The sequence below is a fragment of the Chiloscyllium punctatum genome, chromosome 21 (genome assembly GCF_047496795.1).
Source record: "Chiloscyllium punctatum isolate Juve2018m chromosome 21, sChiPun1.3, whole genome shotgun sequence".
NCBI classification, from domain to species: Eukaryota; Metazoa; Chordata; class Chondrichthyes; order Orectolobiformes; family Hemiscylliidae; genus Chiloscyllium; species Chiloscyllium punctatum.
This window is the reverse complement of record NC_092759.1, coordinates 12,374,583-12,399,767: the sequence shown is the minus strand read 5'-3', so window position 1 is coordinate 12,399,767 and position 25,185 is coordinate 12,374,583. Positions and strand designations below refer to the sequence as shown.

At 50.3% G+C, this 25,185-nt stretch overlaps 1 protein-coding gene across 1 annotated transcript in view; it reads left to right on the top strand.

The window, feature by feature from the left end:
* LOC140492577 (phospholipase D2-like) overlaps positions 1 to 25,185 on the top strand; it is a 72,953-nt gene that overhangs the window by 34,814 nt on the left and 12,954 nt on the right. Inside the window, exons 13-19 of the mRNA XM_072591556.1 lie at positions 1 to 46; positions 1,375 to 1,548; positions 4,434 to 4,632; positions 9,644 to 9,762; positions 15,673 to 15,786; positions 21,562 to 21,666; positions 22,872 to 22,960. Coding sequence (XP_072447657.1) covers positions 1 to 46; positions 1,375 to 1,548; positions 4,434 to 4,632; positions 9,644 to 9,762; positions 15,673 to 15,786; positions 21,562 to 21,666; positions 22,872 to 22,960 — 846 coding nt within the window. The remainder of the gene's footprint in view (positions 47 to 1,374; positions 1,549 to 4,433; positions 4,633 to 9,643; positions 9,763 to 15,672; positions 15,787 to 21,561; positions 21,667 to 22,871; positions 22,961 to 25,185) is intronic.

Genomic DNA, 25,185 nt, shown 5'->3' with positions numbered 1-25,185 from the left:
TGGCTACAGCAAGCGAACGTTGACAGCGCTGCACTCAAATATCACGGTAGAGTCTCTTCTGAGTGTGTGACGGTTTGTTGTATGTCAGCTCATTGACCCCCTCCATCACAGTAAAGACTGCTGTGGGAGTTACAGCCCAAAATGGGCAAGTCTCATTCCAACATGGAGAGAGACCCTTCAGCCCTTGGCCAAGAGTGAGCTATCAGGGAGTCTGTCAGGGCGAAAGCTATTCATGTCTTGAGGAACTCTGTTTTAAGGACTGGATGAGGGTGCACATGTGTAGCTCCTGATTCTTGGATTAAGGAGCTCTTACTGTTCCCACTTTGGGTTCGGAGGACCTCCCCACAAACATCTTTACAACCAGAAGACACAGGAGCAGAAACTAGACCATTCAGCCCATCAAGCCTGCCTCACCATTCAATCATGGCTGGTAAGGTTCTCAACCCCATTTTCCTGCTGTCTCCCTGTAACCCTGGATCCCCTTGATACTCAAGACCCTATCTCTCTCAGTCTTAAATATACCCAATGACCTGGCCCCCACAGCCTTCTGTGACGGTGAATCCCAGAGATTCCCCACTCTCTGGCTGAAGACGTTTCTCCTTATCTCTGTTTGAAAAGTTCTTCCCTTTACTCTAAGGCTGTGCCCTCGGGACCGGGTCTCTCCTCCCAATGGGAAACATCTTCCCAACATCTTTAAGCCATGCCGTCCAACCCCCACCGTGTACCTGGCCCTCACAGACAGCTCATTTGCAATGTTCTTAGAGTTGTGTTTCTCTGTCTGTTATCTGTCTCAAGTCCAGAAACTTCCCTGCAAGCCAAAGTGCTCTCTTTCTCTCGCTCGCTCTTTCTCTCTCTCTTGCTCTCTCCCTCTTGCAATCTCTCGCTCACTTTCTCGGGCTCTCTCACTGTCTGTCTCTCGCTCGCACTCTCACTCGCTCTCTCTTTCACGCGCTCTCTCACTCTCGCTCGCACTCTCTTGCTCTGTCTCTTGGTCTCTCTCTCGCTCACTCTCTCTTGCTCGCTCTCGCTCACTCTCGCACTCTCTCGATCTCTCGCAGTCTTGCTCTCTCTCGCTCGCGCTCCCGTGTTCTTGCTCGCTCACTCGTTCTCGCTCGCTCTCTTGCACTCTCTTTCGCGCTCTCGTTCTCGTTCGCTCTCTCTCACACTCTCTCTCTCTCTCTCTCTCTCCCTCTCTCTCTCTCTCACACTCTCTCTCTCTCTCTCTCTCTCTCTCTCTCACACTCTCTCTCTCTCTCTCTCACACTCTCTCTCTCTCTCTCTCTCTCACACTCTCTCTCTCTCTCTCTCTCTCTCACACACTCTCTCTCACACACTCTCTCTCTCTCTCTCACCCTGTTGGTTCCCCTCGAGCAGGTGATGAGACACCCGGATCATGTCTCCTCCACAGTGTTGCTCTGGGCCCACCATGAGAAACTGGTCATCGTCGATCAATCGTTGGCCTTCCTGGGAGGGTTGGACCTGGCCTACGGCAGGTGGGATGACCAGGACTATCGCCTGACCGACCTGGAAGCTCCCCGATCTCAGCCAGTACGTGCAGCTGCCTCCTTCGTGGTTGATCTGTTGTCCTCCGTCCTTTTCACGTTTCCCCCATTCCCCCTCTCCTCACCGCCTCTCCTTTCATCGTCACCAACTTTGTGTTTTTTGTTCCCCGTTTGTCCACGGGATGTGCCTTTTATGGGGTTGGAAGGGTTAATGCCAAGCAGTGTGACAAGCACCGATTTCGATAGCTTGATATCCAGAACAACCTCGATTATCTGAACAAGGCAGGTTGGGAATATTTTGTTTGGACAACCGATTGTTTGGACAACTCATCGGGGTTCCGGTGGCAGTGGCAATTCCAGGATCAGGGTTGCCATGGCGATCCTGTTCCTGTTCCCACCGCCAGCCCAGGCCGCCTGCTCTTACTGTGCTTTTATTTAAATTTAATAAAATTTTTACGGGACCTTGTGATCTTGTTTGGATCATCTGAAATTCGGATAATTGATGTGCGGATAACAGAGGTTGTTCTGTATCCTCCGTTTCGGTCTCCTTATCTGAGGAAGGATGTTCTGGCGAAGGAGGGGATTGTACCAAAGGTTGACCAGACTGACACCTGGGATGACAGGACAGATGTATAAACAGACTCTCCATCAGTTAGGACTATATTCACCGCGGTTTTGAAAAATGAGGTTGGGGGGGTGGGGGGATCTCCTGGAAACCTATAAAATTCTAACAGGACCAGACAGGGTAAATACATTGAGGGTGTCCCCCAATGACTAGAGACTCCAGAACCTGGGGGTCGCAGTTTAAGGATGTAGGGTCGGCCATTTTGGATGCAGATGAGGAGAAATATCTTTCCCCAGAGAGTGAAGAGTCTGTGGAACTCTCTTCCACAGGAAGCAGTTGAGGCCAAAGCATCTCACGTTTTCTAGAAGATTCCTTGGGCTGAAGGGATCAAAGAGCATGCGGAGATTGGCAGGAACAGAGCACCGAGTTGGAGGATAGAGAATGGTGACGAAGGCTGAATGGCCTCCTCTTGTTCTAGCGTTGCTATAAACTTGGGGTCTCGAAGGAGTGCAGCCGATACTCCACCTCGTACTGTCCGTAACTGGATGTGGCCTGAAAAGGTCCTTCCCCGAAGGGCGTTCGTGAGCTAGATGGGTTTTGTGTGGCCAATCGATGATTGCTTTCACTGAAATGGCCTCATCAATCCCAGAGTTTTTAATGAATTTTACTGGTTTGAGCCCGTCATCCCAAAGTGGGTTTCCAGTCCAGTCACGCCATCGTTACGACAGCATTTAGACAGACACACGGACAGACAGGGAATAGAGGGATAGCTGCCTGCCACATGCTGAAAAGCCTGTTTCTGGGCTGTACTGTCCCTCTGCTCAATTTCTGTCATTGGGTCACACGTACCCACCCCCCAAAAAAAACACAGAGTAGCTCACAAGCTGTTATAACGTGGGGGATATCCTAAAATAATGATGCTTACCCTGTCACAAGCAGCAGTTAAATGATCAGTTAGCCTCTCCCACTGATGAGACTTCTATTCACTTAAATAAGAGTTGATGGAAGCAGTCAATAGGAACCATCTCTGCTGTATACAGGTTTTGTAATAAGTAGCGATAAACTTAAGGTTACTTTAAAGTTGCAAGATGTTCAGATAATATGTTTAAACAATAGCACTTTGCGTAAATATTTCTGAAAATAGTGGTTGCAGGATTTTTTTACCACATCCAGCCAGGAAGGCAAGGCAGGGGCTCAGTTTAATTTCTCTGAAAGATTGACCCCCCCCCCCCCACCAACAGTGCGGCACTCCCTCAGCACTGACCCTCCGACAGTGCGGCGTTCACTCGGCGCTGACCCTCCGACAGTGCGGCGTTCACTCGGCGCTGACCCATCAACAGTGCGGCACTCCCTCGGATCTGACCCTCCCTCTGACAGTGTGGCGCTCCCTCAGCACTGACCCTCCGACAGTGCGACGCTCCCTCGGCGCTGACCCTCCGACAATGCGGCGTTCACTCGGCGCTGACCCTTCAACAGTGCGGCACTCCCTCGGATCTGACCCTCCCTCCGACAGTGTAGCACTCCCTCAGCACTGACCCTCTGACAGTGCGGCACTCCCTCAGTACTGACCCTCCGACAGTGCGGCGCTCCCTCAGCGCTGACCCTCCGACAGTGCGGCGCTCCCTCAGCGCTGACCCTCCGACAGTGCGGCGCTCCCTCAGCGCTGACCCTCCGACCGTGCGGCGCTCCCTCAGCGCTGACCCTCCGACCGTGCGGCGCTCCCTCAGCGCTGACCCTCTGACCGTGCGGCGCTCCCTCAGCGCTGACCCTCTGACCGTGCGGCGCTCCCTCAGCGCTGACCCTCTGACCGTGCGGCGCTCCCTCAGCGCTGACCCTCTGACCGTGCGGCGCTCCCTCAGCGCTGACCCTCTGACCGTGCGGCGCTCCCTCAGCGCTGACCCTCTGACCGTGCGGCGCTCCCTCAGCGCTGACCCTCTGACCGTGCGGCGCTCCCTCAGCGCTGACCCTCTGACCGTGCGGCGCTCCCTCAGCGCTGACCCTCTGACCGTGCGGCGCTCCCTCAGCGCTGACCCTCTGACCGTGCGGCGCTCCCTCAGCGCTGACCCTCTGACCGTGCGGCGCTCCCTCAGCGCTGACCCTCTGACCGTGCGGCGCTCCCTCAGCGCTGACCCTCTGACCGTGCGGCGCTCCCTCAGCGCTGACCCTCTGACCGTGCGGCGCTCCCTCAGCGCTGACCCTCTGACAGTGCGGCACTCCCTCAGCAGTGGCACTTCAAATGTCTGCCTGCATAATGTGTTCACATTTCGGAGATTCAAGACTCGACACCACCTCTTCCTGATGTTGAGGGGAGAGGATATTCCTGTTGACCATCTCGTTAATTGACATTGACAATTTTCTGCATGTAGGTTTGTAATCACAGTGTAGAGGAGCATTGTGAGGAACCTGTGGAGGAGAAGGGAATACCACTCGAGGAGGTGAAGGAATGGCGTTCTCGCTGCCGGGCAGACTCAACAGACTGTAACGCGGCTGGGCAATTCTGGCTTGGAAAAGACTATTGTAACTTCATTCAGAAGGACTGGGTTGAGCTGGACAAGCCTTTCGAAGGTAAAATGAGCTTCCTCAAGTTTAGAATTTAACCATCCAGAACCCTCCCTGTGCTTCAGGATAAGCAGGTAGCTATTTCCATGCTGTTACCTCAGAGATAATCTCTGGAGTTCCTGTTGAGCTTATACACTGACAATGAGAAGAGAATGCAGAGCTAATTAACACACACTATTCCCAGGGTTATCAGTAAAGTATAAGAGGCCAACTGAATGACTCTGACACCGTCTGGGACAAAGGTAATTCATATCAGGTTTATCAGTAATGGATATAGTCTTGCTCACTGAGCTGGAAGGTTCATTTCCAGACATTTCGTCACCCTACTAGGTAATATCTTCAGTGGGCCTACAGGCAAAGCACTGTACATGATTCCTACATTCTATTTATATGTTTGGGTTTCTTTGGGTTGGTGATGTCATTTCCTGTGGTGATGTCATTTCCTGTTCTTTCTCTCAGGGGGTGATAGATGGGGTCTAACTCGATGTGTTTGTTGATAGAGTTCTGGTTGGAATGCCATGCTTCTAGGAATTCTCGTGCGTGTCTCTGGCTTGTCCTAGGATGGATGTGTTGTCCCAATCGAAGTGGTGTCCTTCCTCATCCATATGTAAGGATACAAGTGAGAGAGGGTCATTTTGTTTTGTGGCTCATTGGTGTTCATGTATCCTGGTGACTAGTTTTCTGTCTGTTTGTCCAATATCGTGTTTGTTACAGTCCTTGCATGGTACTTTGTAAATGACATTAGCTGGAAAATGAACCTTCCAGCCCAGCGAGCAAACCTACATCCAGAACCTCAACCTGAGCTACAGATCTTCTCAAACCTCGCGTTTTAAGAGTAGTTTAGAGTGGGTTCACATAACTAATTGATGGGATTATCATATTTTGAACAGTCCAGACCTATATCTATTAGATTTTAAAAGAATGAAGTCCATGTAAACAGCATCATCTGCTTTTCCCTCATTAATCATCTTCATCACCTCCTCAAATAACCCGATTAAGTTAGGGAGGCACGACCCCCCCACGTAAAGCCATGTTGTCTATCACAAATAAGTCCATTTGTTTCTAAACGCATATAGATCTTGTCCCCGAGAATCTTTTCCAATAATTTCCCGACCACCGACATGAGGTTCGCACAGGTCTGCAATGTCCTGGATCATTCCGTGCTACCTTCTTAAACAATGGGACAACATTGGCTATTCTCCCGTCCTCTGGGATCGCTCCAGTGGCCAAAGAGGATCCAAAGATGTCCATCCATACTCCAGCAACTCGTTCTCTTGCCTCCCTCAATATTCCGGGACCCAGGGACTTATCAACCTGAATACTTTTTTAAGACGCACAACACCTCTTCCTTTTCAATGGCGACTTGACTGAGAAATTCCACACCCCCTTCCCTGAGATCATTCTCCACCAACTCCTTCTCTTTGGTGAATACCGACACAAAGTATTTGTTTCGGACCTCACCAACTCTTCTGCCTTCAGGCACAGATTCCTTCTTTTGTCCCTGAGTGGGCCAATCCTTTTCCTAACTACCCTCTCGCTTTGGGATTCTCCTTCATCCTGTGTGCTAACGACTTTTCATGACCCCTTTCAACCCCTCCAATTCCTCGTTTAAGTTCGTTCCCACTTTCCTTATACACTTCCAGGGCTTCGCCATTTCCCATCCTCCTAGACCTGACGCGTGCCTCCATTTTCTTTTTGACCAAGGTCATCACATTCCTGGTCACCCAAGGCGCGTGTTACTTGCCATGGCCATCCTTCATTCTCGCACGGAGAGTCATTTATTTTTGCTTTCTTCTTAGATTGTGTCCCCTTATTCCAGACCCTATAGCCAGGGGGAAATAGTCTTTCTACATCCACCTACATTTGATACTCCTGCTTTTATTACAATTCTGATTTTTGTTTCTTAGTTTTTTTTTAAAATTCGGGATTTTGACATCAGAGAATGACCACACTGTGCACTTTTTACTGTACTCCTGTATTTAGATACAGCAAAATCCAATTTTTACTCGAATTCTAATCTTTTAAACTCTGATATCTGGACAAAGTCTCTCCCATGAGGGAAATATCCCTTCAACATCCACCTGACCAAGTCGCCTCAGAGTCTTACGAGGAGTTGGTGGAGAATGATCTCAGGGAAGGGGGTGTGGAATTTCTCAGTCAAGTCGCCATTGAAAAGGAAGAGGTGTTGTGCGTCTTAAAAAAGTATTCAGGTTGATAAGTCCCTGGGTCCCGGAATATTGAGGGAGGCAAGAGAACGAGTTGCTGGAGTATGGATGGACATCTTTGGATCCTCTTTGGCCACTGGAGCGATCCCAGAGGACGGGAGAATAGCCAATGTTGTCCCATTGTTTAAGAAGGTAGCACGGAATGATCCAGGACATTGCAGACCTGTGCGAACCTCATGTCGGTGGTCGGGAAATTATTGGAAAAGATTCTCGGGGACAAGATCTACACGCGTTTAGAAACAAACGGACTGATTAGTGATAGACAGCGTGGGTTTGTGCGGGGGAGCTTGTGCCTCGCTAACTTAATCGGGTTGTTTGAGGAGGTGATGAAGATGATTGATGAGGGAACAGCAGATGAGGCTGTTTACATGGATTTCAGTAAAACCTCCTAACAAGGTCCCTTATGACAGACTGGGACAGAAGGTGAAGTCACATGGTATCAGGGGTGAGCTGGCGAGGTGGATACAGAACTGGCTCAGTCACAGGAGGCAGAGGGTAACGGTGGAAGGATGCTTTTGGGAACGGAGGGTTGTGACGAGTGGTTTGATTAGATTAGTTTCCCTGCAGTATGGCAGCAGGCCCTTTGGCCCAGCAAGGCCACACCGACCCTCCAAAGAGTAAGGCGCCCAGACCCATTCCCCTACCCTATATTTACCCCTGCCCAATGCACCTAACACTATGGGGCAATTTAGCGTGGCCAATCCACCCTGACCTGCACATCCTTGGACTGTGGGAGGAAACCGGAGCACCCGGAGGGAACCCACGCAGACACGGGGAGAATGTGCAAACTCCATACAGACAGTCGCCCGAGGCTGGAATCGAACCCGGGTCCCCTGCGCTGTGAGGCAGCAGTGCTAACCACTGAGCCACCGTGGCGCCCCCTGGTGTTCCATAGGGATCAGTGCTCGCGGTGGACAGAAATGGTTTGGAGAAAAATGGGGCTGGTCTGAATAGTAAGTTTGTGGACGATAAAAAGATTGCTGGAGTTGCAGATCGTGAGGAGGATTGTCAGATACAGCACGATATAGGTCAGTTAGAGGCACAGGCAGATGGAGTTTAATCCAGACATGTGACCTTTTGAAAGGTCAAGTACAGGTGGAAATTATACAGTGAATGGCAGAACCCTTCAGTGTATTGACATACAGAGGGATCTGGATGTACAATGATATACAGAGGGATCTGGGTGTACAATGGTATACAGAGGGATCTGGGTGTACAATGATATACAGAGAGATCTGGATGTACAATGATATACAGAGGGATCTGGGTGTACAATGGTATACAGAGGGATCTGGGTGTACAATGATATACAGAGAGATCTGGATGTACAATGATATACAGAGGGATCTGGGTGTACAGTGACATACAGAGGGATCTGGGTGTACAATGATACACAGAGGGATCTGGGTGTGCAATGATACACAGAGGGATCTGGGTGTGCAATGATACACAGAGGGATCTGGGTGTGCAATGATACACAGAGGGATCTGGGTGTGCAATGATACACAGAGGGATCTGGGTGTGCAATGATACACAGAGGGATCTGGGTGTGCAATGATATACAGAGGGATCTGGGTGTGCAGTGATATACAGAGGGATCTGGGTGTACAATGATATACAGAGGGATCTGGGTGTACAATGATATACAGAGGGATCTGGGTGTGCAGTGATATGCAGAGGGATCTGGGTGTGCAGTGATATGCAGAGGGATCTGGGTATGCAGTGATATGCAGAGGGATCTGGGTGTACAATGATATACAGAGGGATCTGGGTGTACAATGATATACAGAGGGATCTGGGTGTGCAGGTCCACAGTTCATTGAGGTGACAATGCAGGTAGATAAGGGAGTAAAAAAGCCCTAGGGTATGCTTCCTTCATTGGAAGGGGCATTGAGTATAAGGATAGACAAGTTACTCTGCAACTTTATAGATTTAGTTCGGCCACATTGGAGTATTGTGTACAGTTCTGGTCACCACACTCCAAGAAGGATGTGGATGCTTTGGAGAGGGTGCAGAAAAGGTTTACCTGGATGTTGTCTTAATGGGAGGATGTCGGCGATGAAGACCTGATAGAAGTTAATAAGGTTATGAATGGCGTGGACAGAGTTGAAAGTAAGATGCTCTTCCCAGGGTGGAGAGGTCAATTACTTGGCAACACAGATCAAGATGCGGGGAGGGAAGGGAGGTGGAGTTTGAGAGAGATGTGTAAGGCAAATATTTCACACACAGTGGGGCGAATGCCTGGAACGCACTGCCAGAGGATGTGGTGGAAACGAGCACAACAGCAGCGTTCAAGAAATACCTGAACAAATACATGAATAGGAAGGGAACAGAAGGATACGGGTCCTGTCAGTGAATATGGAAGGGGAAAATGGGTTGGTGCAGGCTTGGAGGGCTGAAGGGCCTGTTCCTGTGCTGTATTGTTCTTTAAAATGGCCAAGCAAGCCTCTCAATTCAAGGGACAGTCAGGGATGGGGAACAAATCCCGGCCTTGCTAACGACATCAACATCCCTTGAAAATGTAAATTAAAATAAGGTATGCCCAGCCTGCTGCACTGATGACATTTAGGGACTGAAATGGGGGGGGGGGGGATGGGGCCCCACAATCTTTTGACTCCAGCAAAATCGTCCTGCCAGCACAGGCAAAGCTGATGGTGCAGGCTAAAACTCACAAAGGAATTTATTTGTAAGTAACGTAATTACACTGAGCGTGATCCAGCAAAGAAGCAAAACCAAAGGCGAAATGAATGAGTGAAGAATCTGAGATTTCCTTTCTCCTCCTCCTCCTGCAGACTTCATTGACCGAAGCGCGACCCCCCGTATGCCATGGCGTGATATCGGTGTGGTTGTCCATGGTGGGGCAGCTCGGGACGTGGCAAGACATTTCATACAGCGATGGAACTTCACCAAGGTCAGATTGCCGTGGCAACCGGAAGGCCACGCGTGATTTATTTTATCCGACACTGACACAGAATCTGTTTGTCAAGTTTGCTTGAAATGCTGTTCACACCCAATCCCATTTTCCCCTCAACCTGCAGAGCCTCCCAATTTCCCAGACTAACATCTTTACCCTTCCATTGAAGTCCCAGCAGGCTCTTGTCCAGACCAGTTTTGGCAACCTCCTCCCTCCCTCTCTCTGTCAACTCTGGCTTTGTGCGTGTCCCCCTCCCTCCCACCCCGATTCCCACCGCTCCCATTGGGGGCTGTCCCCCTCCCTCCCACCCCGATTCCCACCGCTCCCATTGGGGGCTGTCCCCCTCCCTCCCACCCCGATTCCCACCGCTCCCACCCCGATTCCCACCGCTCCCACCCCGATTCCCACCGCTCCCACTGGGGGCTGTCCCCCTCCCTCCCACCCCGATTCCCACCGCTCCCACTGGGGGCTGTCCCCCTCCCTCCCACCCCGATTCCCACCGCTCCCACTGGGGGCTGTCCCCCTCCCTCCCACCCCGATTCCCACCGCTCCCACTGGGGGCTGTCCCCCACCGCTCCCACCCCGATTCCCACCGCTCCCACCCCGATTCCCACCGCTCCCACCCCGATTCCCACCGCTCCCACCCCGATTCCCACCGCTCCCACTGGGGGCTGTCCCCCTCCCTCCCACCCCGATTCCCACCGCTCCCACTGGGGGCTGTCCCCCTCCCTCCCACCCCGATTCCCACCGCTCCCACTGGGGGCTGTCCCCCTCCCTCCCACCCCGATTCCCACCGCTCCCACTGGGGGCTGTCCCCCTCCCTCCCACCCCGATTCCCACCGCTCCCACTGGGGGCTGTCCCCCTCCCTCCCACCCCGATTCCCACCGCTCCCACTGGGGGCTGTCCCCCTCCCTCCCACCCCGATTCCCACCGCTCCCACTGGGGGCTGTCCCCCTCCCTCCCACCCCGATTCCCACCGCTCCCACTGGGGGCTGTCCCTTCAGCTGACTAGGCCCTGAGCTCTGACATTCCCTCCTAAAACCTCTGCACCACGCTGACTGTTCAATATTATGAGCTGGACACAGTAGATAGCGAGAAGGTGTTCCCACTTGGAAAAAGAACAAGAATGGGAGGGGCAGAGATTGAAAGAGATGTGCAAACGAAACAGCGATGATGTGAGAGAAAACGTTTTCACCCAATGAGTAAAGGACAGCAGAGCCCAGGAACGGGCCTGTTGGCCCAGTCAGCCTCCCCTCTGACACATGAGACCTTTCTAACCTTTTGCCTGGACACAGTCCTTTCCCTCTATTCCCTGCCGAATCATATATTTGTCAAGATGCCTCGGAAACATTTACTATTGTATCTGCTTCTGCTACCCCCTCTGGCACTTTACCATCCTCTGTGTGAAATAAAACCTGCTCTCGCATCTCCTTTAAACTTACCCCCCCGTTTTATCTTAAACCTACGTCCTCTTGTAACTGCCATTTCCATCCTGGGGGAAAAACACTCCAGCCTCCCAAACTATCCATAATTTCTGTAAATTTCCAACATGTTCGTCCCTCATCCTTCGATGTTCAAGTGAGAACAGATCACATTTGTCCAGTCTCTCCCCGTAGCTAACACCCTCCAAAACCAGGCAACATCCTGGCATACCGTTTCTGTACCCTCTCCAGAGACTCCACATCCTTCTGGTAGTGTGGCGACCAGAACTGGACACAATATTCCAAATGTGGCTGAACAACAGCTGCGATATGAGTTACCAATTTTTAAACTCTACCCTGACCAATGAAAGCAAGCGTGCCATCTGCCTTCTCCATTTGCGTTGCCATTTTCAGGGAACTCTGGACCTGTACGCCTCGTTCTCTCTGTATGTCGATTCTACTCCAAGTTCTTCCATTTACTGTGTACATCCCTCCTACATTAGATCTCCCAAAATGCATCATTTCACATTTGTCCAGATTAAACTCCATCTGCCACTTCTCTGCCCTAGCCTCCAGCTTATTTAGATCCTCTTGAATCCTCTGGCAATCCTCCTCGCTATCTACAGCTCCCCCCAGTCTTTGTGTCATCCACAAGCTTTCTAATCAGGCCACATACATTCCCCTCCAAATCATTGACATATATTACAGACCACAAGGGTCCCAGCACTGATCCCTGCGGAATACCGTCAGTCACAGATCGTCAATCAGGAATATTCCCTTCCACTGCTGCTGCTCTGTTTTCTATGGCCAAGCCATATCCATCTCCCCAGTGCATTGTGGATCCCATGTGACTTCACCTTCTGTGTCACCCTGACATGGAAGGCCTTGTCCAAGGGCCTGCTAACATCGATGTAGACAACATCAGCCACCCTGCCCTCATCAACCATTTTCCTCACTTTCTCAAAAAAAAACCAACAGGTTTGTGAGACACAATCCTCCCCACACAAAGCCTGTCGTTAATAAGTCCATGCTTTTCAAATGTGAGGAAATCCTATCCCTAAGAATATTCACCAATAATTTCCCTACCACTGACAGAAGCTTCACTTGCCTGTAATTTCCCGGATTATCCCTGCTGTCTTTCTTAAACAGCATTGGCTATTCTCCAGGCACCTCTCCTGTGACCGAAGAGGATGCAAAGATTTCACGCAAGGCCCCAGTAAGTTCCTCACCTACCTCCCTCTGCATTCTGGGATAGATCTCATCAGGTCTACCTTAATGCTTTTCAAAACACCCAACACCACCACCATTTTTATATTGGCATATCCCAGAAAAGCAACAAAATCCTCTCTGGACTCACCGTCCATCATAACCTCCCCCTTTTGTGACGACCGATGCAGTGTATTTGTTAAGGATTCACCCATTTCTGGCTCCATGCTTACATTTCCTCTTTTATCCTTGAATGGACCTACCCTTTTCCAGAACTACCCTCTGGCTCCTTATACATGGATAAGACACTTTGGGATTTTCCTTAATCCTGTTTGCTAAAGGCAAGTCATGACCCCTTTTATCCCTCCGAATTCCTTGTTTGAGTCCTTTCCTGCTATCCTTGCATTTTTCGAGGGCTCTGTCTCTCTTTAGTTTGTGTATACTTCCCTTTGGACTCAGCTCTCAAATTCTCTTGTCATCCAAAGTTCCCAAATCTCACCAGTCTTATCCTCCATTTTCACAGGAACATGTTGGTCCTCAACTCTAATTGACTGACCTTTAAAAGATTCCTACATGCCAGATGTGGGGGATTTCCCCTCAAACAGCCGCCCCAATCTACATTCCCCAGTTCCTGCCTGATTTTGTGTTCATTAGCCATCCCCTAATTTAATACTTTCACCCAAGGACTACTCTTATCCTTATCCATAAATAACTTAAAACTTAGAGAATTATGGTCACTGTTCCCGAAATGCACCCCTACTGACACTTCAACCACTTGGCCGGACTCCTTCCCCAATACCAGATCTCACATGTCCCCTTCCCGAGTTGGACTATTTACATATTGTTTCAAAAAACCATCCTGGACACCCCGAACAACTTAACCCTCATCGAAGTCCCAGTCAATATACAGGAAGTTAAAATCACACACCAGGATAACCTGTGGTTTTCACATTTTCCATCATCTAGCCACCTATCTATTCCTCTATCTCCTACTGGCTGTTGGGAAGCCTGATGTAATTAGATTAGATTCCCCACAGTGTGGAAACAGGCCCTTCGGCCCAGCAAGTCCACACTTACCCTCCAAAAAGTAACCCACCCAGACCCATTTCCCTCTGACTCGTACACCGAAACACTATGGGTAATTTCCCACGGCCAATTCACCTGACCTGCACATCTTTGGATTGTGGGAGGAAGCCAGAGCACCTGAAGACACTGGGAGAATGTGCAAACTCCACACAGACAGTTGCCCGAGGCTGGAATCGAACCTGGGAGCCTGGTGCTGTGAGGCAGCAGTGCTAACCACTGAGCCACCGTGCCACCCCATCCTGTTGTACAATCCCATCGAAGTGATTGCATCCTTCCTGTTCCTGAGCTCTACCCATAAGGCCTTGCTGGCTGAGCCCTCCAAGATGTCCTCCCTCAGTACAGCTGTAATATTCTCCCTTATCGTGATGCAATTCCCCTCTCTCTTTTATATTGTTCTCTATCACACCTGAATGTTGGTTAGTCCACTTGTGGAATATTGCGTGCAATTCTGGTCTCCTTCCTATTGGAAAGATGTTGTGAAACTTGAAAGGGTTCAGAAAAGATTTACAAGGATGTTGGCAGATCTGAGCTATAGGGAGAGGCTGAACAGGCTGGGGCTGTTTTCCCTGGAGCATTGGAGGCTGAAGGGTGACCTTTATAGAGGTTTATAAAATTATGAGGAACATTGATAGGGTAAACAGACAAAGTCTTTTCCCTGGATGGGGGAGTCCAGACGATAGGGCATAGGTTTAGGGTGAGAGGGGAAAGATATAAAAGGGACCTGAGGGGCAACTTTTTCATACAGAGGGTGGTATGTGTATGGAATGAGCTGCCAGAGGATGTGGTGGAGGGCTGGTACGATGACAACATTTAAAAGGCATCTGGGTGGATATCTGATTAGGAAGGGTTTGGAGGGAATGTGGGCCAAGTGCTGACAAATTGGACGAGATAAATTTATGATATGTGGTCGGCATGGACGAATTGGATTGAAGAGTCTGTTTCCATGCTGTACATCTCAATGACTGTCTGTACGTTAATGATTTGGATACAAATGTGTGTGGAGAGATGACACACAAGTTGGTGGTGTGGTGTGTAGTGTGAGACGTACAGATTTAGGCTACAGACGGACACTACAATGGCAGCTGGAGTTTAATCCTGCAAATAGAGTAGATTCAAATTGGGAGGACTAATGAGGTAAGAGAGCACACATTCCACAGTAAAACCCCAGAAAGTACAGAGAAGCATTGATGGACATGACCGTAGTTTCGTGAAAACAGTGGGACAGGTCGATTAAGCTGATTAAGAAGGTATCTGGGATACTTGCCTTTATTAGTGGGGCATTGAATACAAGAGTAGGGAGCTGTATCTAACTTTAATTAGAGTACAGATGGAGCACTGTGTGCAGTTCTGGTCGCCGTATAACAGGAAGGATGTGACTGTATTGGAGACGGTGCAGAGAAGGTTCACCAGGATGTTGCCTGGGAAGGGCTTTTGCCTGAAACGTCGATTTCGAAGCTCCTTGGATGCTGCCTGACCTGCTGTGCTCTTCCAGCACCACGAATCCAGAATCTGCAATCATTGTTTTTACCTTGTTGCCTGGGATGGAACATTTCAGTGATGGAAGAGAAACTGGGTGAGCTCAGTTAACTTCCTCCGAGCAGAGGGGACTGAGAGGGCAACTGATAGAGGTGTATAAAATTATAACAGGCACAGATAGAATTAGACTTTTCACAGAGGGGGCAGTTACCTGGGAATGCTGATTTAAGGCGAAAGGCAAGAGGTTTTGAGAGAATTTAAGGAGAATTTATTTTATCAGGATGGTAGTGGGTAAGTGGAAATCTCTGAGGCATCCAAAGCATTCAGATGAGCAATTGAAACATCATAGCGCACAAGGTTACAGGCCAAATGTTGGGAAATGGGATTGGGTAGATAGGCACATGTTGATTAGCATGAACGCAATGGGTGGAAGGGCCTCTTCCAGGCTGCAGTGCTTAATGACTGTGTTTTCCACGGAGAAAGGAGAACAATCCCGGAACACTGAGGAACGGGAATCCTTTATCCATTTGTGAGAAGCTTGATGAGCCCCTTTCTCACGGATCGTGGTGACAATCCCAGATAATGGACCAGCTGCAGGAAATTCCCATTCCCTGTCAATCTGGCACAGGCTCAGCCTGCCTCGGTTGATGCAGTGGACAATACGTCGGAAGGAATTGTGGGAAATGTTGCAACCCAGACATTGTTTTCATTTTTCAGACCGTGAAGCCAAAGTACAAACCTTCCTGCTTCCCTTACCTGCTGCCGAAATCTCACACCACAGCCGACAATCTTCCGTTCCTCATCCCGGGCTGTGTCCCAGCTGACGTTCAGGTGAGTAGCTCAAACAGGAAGTGTCCTTGGAGCATATCCCCTGCTCCCATCTGTCTGTGTTAACTGAGGGGCAACCCATTGTTCCTGAAGCTTCTCATCGCTCGCTCATCAGGACACAATGCAAGAGTGCCAAATTCCAAAGTACGTTCTTCCCACAGGAAGGAAGAGGGTGCGGCAGATTGATTCTGATTGGCTGAGGCACCGCCACGGAGAAAGCAAAGGGGCATGATTGGCTCCCATATAATTCAAAATAGCACAAGGCCTTGGGTGTATTTCTTGTGCGTGCAGAGGGTGGGCCCCTGCAGATAAGGGCCAGTCGTCCATAAGATGAACTTTGTGCTCTTTTTGACACTGTCCAGGAGGGTGTGGGAGATGTTGATTTCTCCATGATAATGCCAGCACCAATCAGAGTTGACTTGACAGCCAATTAGCATCTTTTCTTCCTGTACGATTAATTGCTGTGATGATTTGAAATTTGACTACAGTCAACAGCTTGAGACAACAAGGTGTCTCAGTGGTTGGCACTGCTGCCTCACTGCACCAGGGACCATGTTCTTGGGGGGGGCTGTTTGTGTGTGTGTTCTGCTCATTTCCGTCAGGTATTCCGGTTCCCTCCCACAATTCCCACAGGAAGGTGATCAGAAATTACTGCAGGACCTTGATCAACTGGGGAAGTGGGCCAAGAAATGGCAAATGGAGTCTAATATAGATAAATGTGAGGTCTTGCATTTTGGAAAGTCAAATCGAGGTAGGAGTTTCATGGTGAATGGGAGGGCCTTAAGGGGCAGGTACAGGGTTGTCTGAAAGTGGAGTCCCAGGTAGACAGGGCAGGGAAGGAGGCTTTAGGCACACTGGCCTTCATCAGTCAGGGCATTGAGTATAGATGTTGGGAAGTTATGTTGCAGGTATACAGGACGTTGGTGAGGCCGCACTTGGAGTACCGTGTTCAGGTTTGGTCACCTTGCTATAGGAAGGATGTTATTAAACTGGACAGTGTGCAGAGGAGGTTTACAAGGATGTTGCCAGGTCTGAAGGGACTGAGTTCCAGGGAGAGGGTGGACAAGTGAGGACTTTTTTTTCTTTAGAGCGTAGGAGACTGAGGAGGGGATGTTATCGAGGTGGATAAGATCATGAGAGGCAGAGATAGGGCGAACACACTCAGTCTTTTCCCCAGGGTTGGGGAATCGAGGACTAGAGGGCATCAGGTTAAGGTGAGCGGGGAAAGAGTAAAAGGGAGCCTGAGGGGGCAACATTTTTACCCAGAGGGTGGTACACAGATGGAATGAGCTGCCAGGGGAAGTGGTTGGGGCGGGTACATTAACAACATTTAAAAGGCATTTGGACAAATACATGGAGAGGGAAGGATTAGAGGGGTATGGGCCCAGTGCAGGGAAATGGGGTTAGTGTGGACAGACATTTTGGTCGGCATGGACCAGTTTGGGCCCAAGGGCCTGTCTCCGTGCTGGAGGACTCTTGGACTCTAATTCAAAGTGTGCACGGTGGGTGGATTGACCATGCTCAATTATCCTGTTAGTGTCGAGGGATGTGCGGGTTAAGTGGACTAGCCATGGTAAACGTGGGGTTAAGGGGATACAGTAGGGGGCTGGGTCTGGATAGGGTGCTGGTCGGAGGGTTTGTGTAGATTCCGTGCTCTCTTTGATTCGACAGTAAGGAAGAAAGAGACGAAATATGACGCATTCCGGAATCATAATCACAATAGAAATCAGGAAAAATATCTCAAATGCAGGAGACAGGAAGGAATATGGAAGGATGAGGGTGAGCATGAGGAAAGTATGCGCTAAAATAAAGAATCAAATGTTTGTCAAGCGTATTAATAATAAAAGATTAGAGAAGGATAGAGTGGGGCCTATAAGGTACAAGCAGGCTAAGATGCTCACTGAATGAAAGGAATTGACCGAGGTACTGAAGGAATGTTTTGCTTCTCTGATTTTCTCAAATTAGAATGGGCTAGTTGAAAACATGGCTGTTGACCAACTGAAGAGTACAGTGACAGATGAAGAGGAGGTGCTGAAAACACTAGCAGCATTCCAAGTAGAGAAGTCGCCTGGATCAAGCGGGTGTATCTGAGATTACTGAGAGAGTTAAGGGAACAAATTGCAGAGCAGTTGACAGATATTTTCCAGATCTGTCTGATTACAGGGTTAGTCCCGGCTACATGGAGGATTGTAAAAGTGACACTGTTGTTTAAGAAAGGGATGAAGGATAACCCAGGAAACTATCGACCTGTCAGCTCAACATCAATAGTGGGCAAATTGATGGAGGCCATAATACAGGCTAAGCTAAATATGCACTGAGAGAAAAATAAGTTAATATGAGACTGTCAACATGACTTTGTCAAGGGCAAGTCACGTCTGACAAATTTAATTGAGTATTTGATGAGGTGACCCATGGAGTGGATCATTCAGAGAATCCCTGCTGTGTGGAAGCAGGCCGTTCGGCCCATCCAGTCCTCAACGGCCCGCCGAACAGCATCCCACCCAGGCCCACCCCCCCCAAACCAATCCCAATAACTCTGCATTTCCCACGGCTAATCCACCTAGCCCGCATGACCCTGGACACTATGGGCAATTTCCCATGGCCAATTCACCCTAACCTGCACATCTTTGGATTGTGGGAGGAAACTGGAGCACCCGGAGGAATCCCGCACAGACACGGGGAGAATGTGCAAACTCCACACAGACGGTCACCCTGAGGCTGGAATCGAACCCAGGTCCCTGGCGCTGTGAGGCAATAGTGCTAACCACTGAGGGTAACGCTGTGGATGTTATATATTTGGACTTTCAGAAAGCACTGATGCAGTTCCACGTGACAGGTTGGTTTACAAATTAGAAATGTTTGGGATTGATGGGTCCTTGGCAGCATGGATGAGAAGTTGGCAAAAGGGAGGGTAGGTGTAGATGGGCATTTCTCAGACTGGAGATGAGTTGAAAGTGATGTTCCCCAGGGATTGGTGTGGGGACCCTTGCTTTGTCTGATTTATATCAGTGATGTGGGGGAGATGGGTGTCGAGCGCAAAATCCCTAACGCGCAGATGATACTGAGCCGGGGAGAATACTGAATTGGGGGGGGGGGGGCGGGCGGAATGATGCTAATTGACTTCAAAGGGGGCATTGACAAGTTGGTCAAACGGTGGGTTTCAATGCGGAGAAATGTGAGGTAATGCAGTTTGGCTGAGGAAACACTGAGAGACGTTACAGGTTCAATGGGACAACTCTGAGGGGAGTACAGGGATCTCGGGGTTCACGTGCATGGTTCTGTGAAGGTGGCCGGGCAAGTTGAAACAGTCATTATAAGGCCCTGGATTCATATATAGAGGCATAGAGTACAAAAGCTAGGAGCTGATGCTCCATCTGTACAAATCATTGGTCAGGCTACGTTTGGAGTATTGTGTTCAGTTCTGGCTACCTTTATCTGAGGAAAGATGTTCATACCCTGGAGAGTTCAAAAGAGATTTATTGGAATAGTACCAGGGATGAAGGATTTTCGATACAAGAAAAGGTTTGAGAGATCGGGCTTATCCTTCTTGGACAAAGTCAGAAGTCAGAGCTTAAAAATGTGTTGCTGGAAAAGCGCAGCAGGTCAGGCCGCATCAAAGAAGGGCTGATGCCCGAAACGTCGATCCTCCTGCTCCTCGGATGCTGCCTGACCCTGCTGCGCTTTTCCAGCAACGCATTTTTAAGCTCTGATCTCCAGCATCTGCACGTCCTCCTTTTCTCTAAAGTCTGAAGTCGCACAACACCGTGTGGGGAAAGGGCCGACAGCTGAATCGCACGTGGAGGGGATGACCTCAAATCTGATTAATAGCGGCAGAGGGAGATAATTACGCAAGAAAGCAGAGCAGATTCTGCAAGGGCCACCGGTCCTGAACCCACTCAATTTGATCCACAACACACAGTGCTGAGAGACTGCCCTGCGCACATCTCTCGCATACTCCTCAATCATCTCCTACACCAGCTCGACAGCAGATGCCGAGACCTTGAAATCGAGTTAGAGCCGACATTTTTCGCAAAAGGAAACTCTGCCTCAGTTAATCAGATCGTACACCAACCCTTCGCTTGCTAGTCAGCTGTTGACGCTGCACTCACACCATTGGACACTTCTGATCACCAGCAGAGATTTGTTGTTCAGCCAGGTGTCACTCTGCTCACACCATTTGTACGCGGTTTTGACACACTTTCATTACTGGGAATTATCTAGCAATGATCCCTCCACTGATAAATTCTGTGCCTGTGCGCTTCCCTCCACTTCACCTGACAAAGGGGCAGCGCTCCGAAAGCTTGTGATTTCAAACAAACCAATTGGACCGTAGCCTGGTGTCATGTGACTTTTGACCTTGTCCAATACCCGCGCCTCTACGTCATGACTTATTCTTTTTGAAGCAGAGTAGATTAGGAGGTTACCTTTATTGAGGTATTCAAAATTAAGAGCAATTTTGACAGGGTAAAGAATATTCTGTTTCCTCTGATTGGTGTGTCCAGAGTTGAAGCTTTTCAGCAAGAGAGCTAGGGGTGGGATGAGGAAACTTTACTTTGAGAGCTGTTAGGATTTGGAATGCATGGCCTGGGAGTGTGGTGGAGTCAGACTCCATCAGAGGTTTTGAAAGAGAGTTGTGTGCATATTTGAAAGTGATGAAGTCAGAGGGCTGTGGAGATGGGGATGAGGAACTCTTTCAGAAGCTGGTATGCACACGATGGGTCAAATAGGCTCCGAGACGCCGTGATTCTAATTAGAAGATGGAAGGACAGTGTTCAAGACTGGAGGACGTCACTGGGAAGGAGAAAGGCAAAATGGAGAAACTCTCACTTGTCCATCCTTGTTCACCACAGCCAATGGCTCAAGGTGCTCAATGGCTCCTTCAGGCCTCCATGTAACAAGAACAACAGGCCTAAAGGCGAGGCGATGGAGTTCGGGCACAGACCAGCCATGGTTTTGTTGAATGTCGGAACAGGCTAAAGGGGCTGAATGGCCGCTCCTGTTTTTCTGTTAAGGTAGCAATGTGGAAGGTAGTTTTCAGTCGAGTGAAATCCCGCGTCCAGCACTAACCAAATGCAGTTCTGAAGAAGTATGATTCTGTGTTTTCTCTCCAGATGTGCTGACGGGCGAGCGGAATTTCTCCAACAATTTCTGTTTCTCTTTTTTTTGTTGACCAAACACTCTGTTTTTGTGAAACCGATTGAAGGGCATGTATTGGTACAAGGAGAGTGAGTAACAGTCCAACGATCTTTCATGTCCATCAAATGAGCCCTCGATTGAACGTAGAGAGAGGGAGGAGCTGCTTCCTCTGGTGGGAATGGAAATTTCCGGAGCAAGGGGACCCAGAGTTAAAGCCTGAGCTAGCTCTTTCCGGGCTGGTGTCAGGAACGCCCACAAAAGGGGAAGCGGAAATCTGGATCTCTCTCCCTGATCCACCTGCATTCCACCCCAATTCCTGACTGTGGCTCAGTTGGAAACTTGGAGTCGGCTGACAGACCGTGTCTGGATATTGGGATTAAAGAGAACAAAGTCTGGCATGATCAGAATTGCGCAGTCCAAGGGTTTGAAGGGGCAAAGGGCCTCCCTCCGTCAATACACTCCATATGGGATGGGGATTGCTGGCTGTGTCTACCTTCCCTGTTGGTATGAGGTTCGTACACAGCTCCTCCCTGTGCTGTGTATCGAAGGATTCACAATTATTTTTAGATTGTGAATGTTGGACACCTCACAGAAAACAGTATTAAATATTGAAACTTTTGTCATGAGCACTTCCTTTTTCAGGTTCTCCGGTCAGTGGAATGCTGGTCTGCAGGCTCCAGTGAAAACTCCATCTACAACGCGTACTTAGATGTGATTCGTGACAGTCAGTATTTCATATACATTGAGGTAAAACTAACTGCTCGTTGACCTTATTCACATCTTCAACTGGTGATTGTTCCGTAGACTCTTGACAGAACGCTCAGCAGTGACCTTTGACCTGTCTCTGAAACGATGAGTGATCCCCCTCGATTCAAGGGAAGTGGCAACGCGTGCTGGGTCTTCTTAAAAAAACAGTTTTGACAAGACAGAAACAGATCATTCAGCCCGACAGTTGACTGTCATTCCACCATCCGCACCATTCAGCAGCGAGTAACTCACCTCTACAAGGCCCAAGTCAGGAGTCTGATGGAATCCCCCCCCACATGCCTGGGTGGGGGCAGCTCCAACAACTCTCAAGCAGCTTGACACCACTCCAGGACCAAGTAGCCCACTTGGCATCTGCTCCCTGCACCACTGATGCTCAGTAACAGCAGTGTGTACCATAATCTACCAGATGCACTGCAGAAATTCACCCAGGTTTCTGAGACAGCACCTTCCAAACCCAGAACCTCCACCATCTAGAAGGACAGGGGCAGTAGAGAGATGCCACCTTCTAGTTCCCTTGCAAGCTGCTCGTTTGATTTGGATTTATTATTGTCGCATGCAGCTAGGGACGGTGAAAAGTTCTGTTTTGTGTCCAGTGCGTACTGAGTGCACATGGTAACTGAACAGAGCAAAGGAGACCGTGTTACAATTGCAGACAAGATGCACCATCCTGTCTTGGAAATACATCGCTGCTCCCTCAGTGAGGGTCAAATTTCAGGAACTTGCTGCCGAAAAGGACAAGGGGGTTTGTCTACAGCACATGGATTACAACGATCCATGGGTGGCCCAGTGGCTCAGTGATTAGCACTATTGCCTCGCAGCGTGAGGGACCTGGGTTCGATTCTGTATGGAGTTTGCACATTCTCCCCCGTGTCTGTGTGGGTTTCCTCCGGGTGCTCCGGTTTCCTCCCACAGTCCAAAGATGTGCGGGTCAAAGATGTGAATCGCCAATGCTAAATTGCCCCATAGTGTTCAGGGATGTGTAGTGTCAGGTGTATTAGTCAGGGGAAAATGTAGCGCAATAGGGTAGGGGAATGGGTCAGTGTGGACTTGTTGGGCTGAATGGCCTGTTTCCACACTGTAGGGGTTCTTTGATCTCCCACTGTTCGTGTACCACATCCCACAAACTGCTTGGTGTGACTCTGTTTTAATGTGTTTGACCCCCTGCTCTCTTGTTTTGTTTCTAGAATCAGTTTTTCATCACCTGTGCTGATGACCGCAGTGTCTACAACCAGATTGGAGATGTTATCGTGGAGCGAATCCTCAAAGCCCACAGGTGAGGTACCCTCTGAAAATTCCCAGTCCCGCTCCCGTGTGCGATTCCCAACATCCAGCACGGTTTCCCTCAGGAATAAAGTCATAGGGAAAGCTGCGACAGTCCCAGAGGGCTCTGGGATTGCTCTCCTGTTTGAGAGAGACGACTGGAGGGGGTTTGACCATGAGGGTCACCATGCCTCGGGCGAGGGGAGAGGTGGAGAAGGAGAGTCCTTTGTGGTAACCTGAGCTGGTGTGGGAATTGAACCCAGGCTGTTGGCTCACTCTGTGTCTCAGGTCAGTGATTCAGAATGAGAGCTCACTGAGTGGGGAAGCTGCAACTTTCTACGGGTCGGGTTTCATATTGTCACTACCTTCTCGCCTCACCCCAAACCCCTATCAATTACCTCCTCCAGCCCCTCCACCCCCTCCCTATCTCTGTAACCTCCTCCGGCCCCTACACCCCTCCCTATCTCTGTAACCCCCTCCAGCCCCTACACCCCCTCCCTATCTCTGTAACCCCCTCCAGCCCCTACACCCCCTCCCTATCACTGTAACCCCCTCCAGCCCCTACACCCCCTCCCTATCTCTGTAACCCCCTCCAGGCCTTACACCCCTCCCTATCTCTGTAACCCCTTCCAGCCCCTACACCCCCTCCCTATCTCTGTAACCCCCTCCAGCCCGTACACTCTGTCCCTTTCTCTGTAACCTCTTCCAGCCCTTTCACCCCCTCCCTATCTCTGTAACCCACTTCAGCCCTCTGCACCCCCCTCTAGCCCCTATGTCCCTTCATATCTCTGTAACCCCCTCCAGCCCCTACACCCCCTCCCTATCTCTGTAACCTCCTCCAGCCCCTACACCCCCTCCCTATCTCTGTAACCTCCTCCAGCCCCTACACCCCCTCCCTATCTCTGTAACCCCCTCCTGCCCCTACACCCCCTCCCTATCTCTGTAACCCCCTCCTGCCCCTACACCCCCTCCCTATCTCTGTAACCTCCTCCAGCCCCTACACCCCCTCCCTATCTCTGTAACCTCCTCCAACCACTACACCCCCTCCCTATTTCTTTAACCCCCTCCAGCCCCTACATCCCCTGTACCTCTGTCACCTCCTCCAGCCCCTACACCCCCTCTACCTCTGTAACCCTCTCCAGCCCCTACACCCCTCCCTACCTCTGTAATCCCTACATACCCTCCCTATCCCTGTAACCCCCTCCAGCCCCTACACCCCTCCCTATCTCTGTAACCCCCTCCAGCCCCTACACCCCTCCCTATCTCTGTAACCCCCTCCAGCCCCTACACCCCTCCCTATCTCTGTAACCACCTTCAGCCTCCACACCCCCTCCCTATCTCTATAAACCCCTCCATCCCCTACACCCTCTCCCTATCTCTGTAACCTCCTCCAGCCCCCGACACCCCCTCCCTATCTCTGTAACCTCCTCCAGCTCCCTACACCCCCACCCTATCTCTGGGACCTTTTCCAGCCCCCTAGACCCCCTCACTCTCTGTAACCCCCTCCATCCCCTACTCCTCCTCCCTATCTCTGTAACCTCCTCCATCCCCCAGGAACCTCAGATCTCTGTGCTCCTCCAAATCCAATTTCTTGAGCACCCCCCCAGCTCCTCTCACTCCCCCCTTAGCAGCCGTACATTAAGCTACAAAGTTGCCAGGTTCCCTCCCTCTCTCTGTCTGCCCAAAGTGCTTCTGAAATATCGCACTTTGGCTAAACGCGGCCTTAACAAGTCACATTGACAGGAGCATCAGGGAAGATCCCCCTTCATCCTCTCTCAGGAATGTTGAGCATCAAGCTTCCCATTCTTGGAGTTTGCTGCTTTTTGCCTGGATTGATACAAGGAAACATTTACCCCCAGCAGTGGCTACAGGTGCAGGTTAGGGACGAGGGACACTGTGGTGAGTAACTCCCTTCCTGACTCCCTTACACTTACAGTGTAAGGAATGTGAGGGAATATTCCCCATTGGCCTGGACGGGGACAGCTCCAACAACACTCAGGAACCTTGACACTATCCAGGACAAAACAGCCCCTGCTGGATTGACACCACATCCACAGACATCCACTCCCCCCCCCCCCCCCCCCCCCCCCACCCACCTCAGACTCTCCCCCCACCTCAGACTCTCCCGACATCAAACTCTCTCCACCTCAGACTCCCCCCCCCCCCCCCCCCCCCACCACCACCTCAGACGCCCCCCCACCGCAGGCGCCCCCCACCGCAGACTCCCCCCCACCTCAG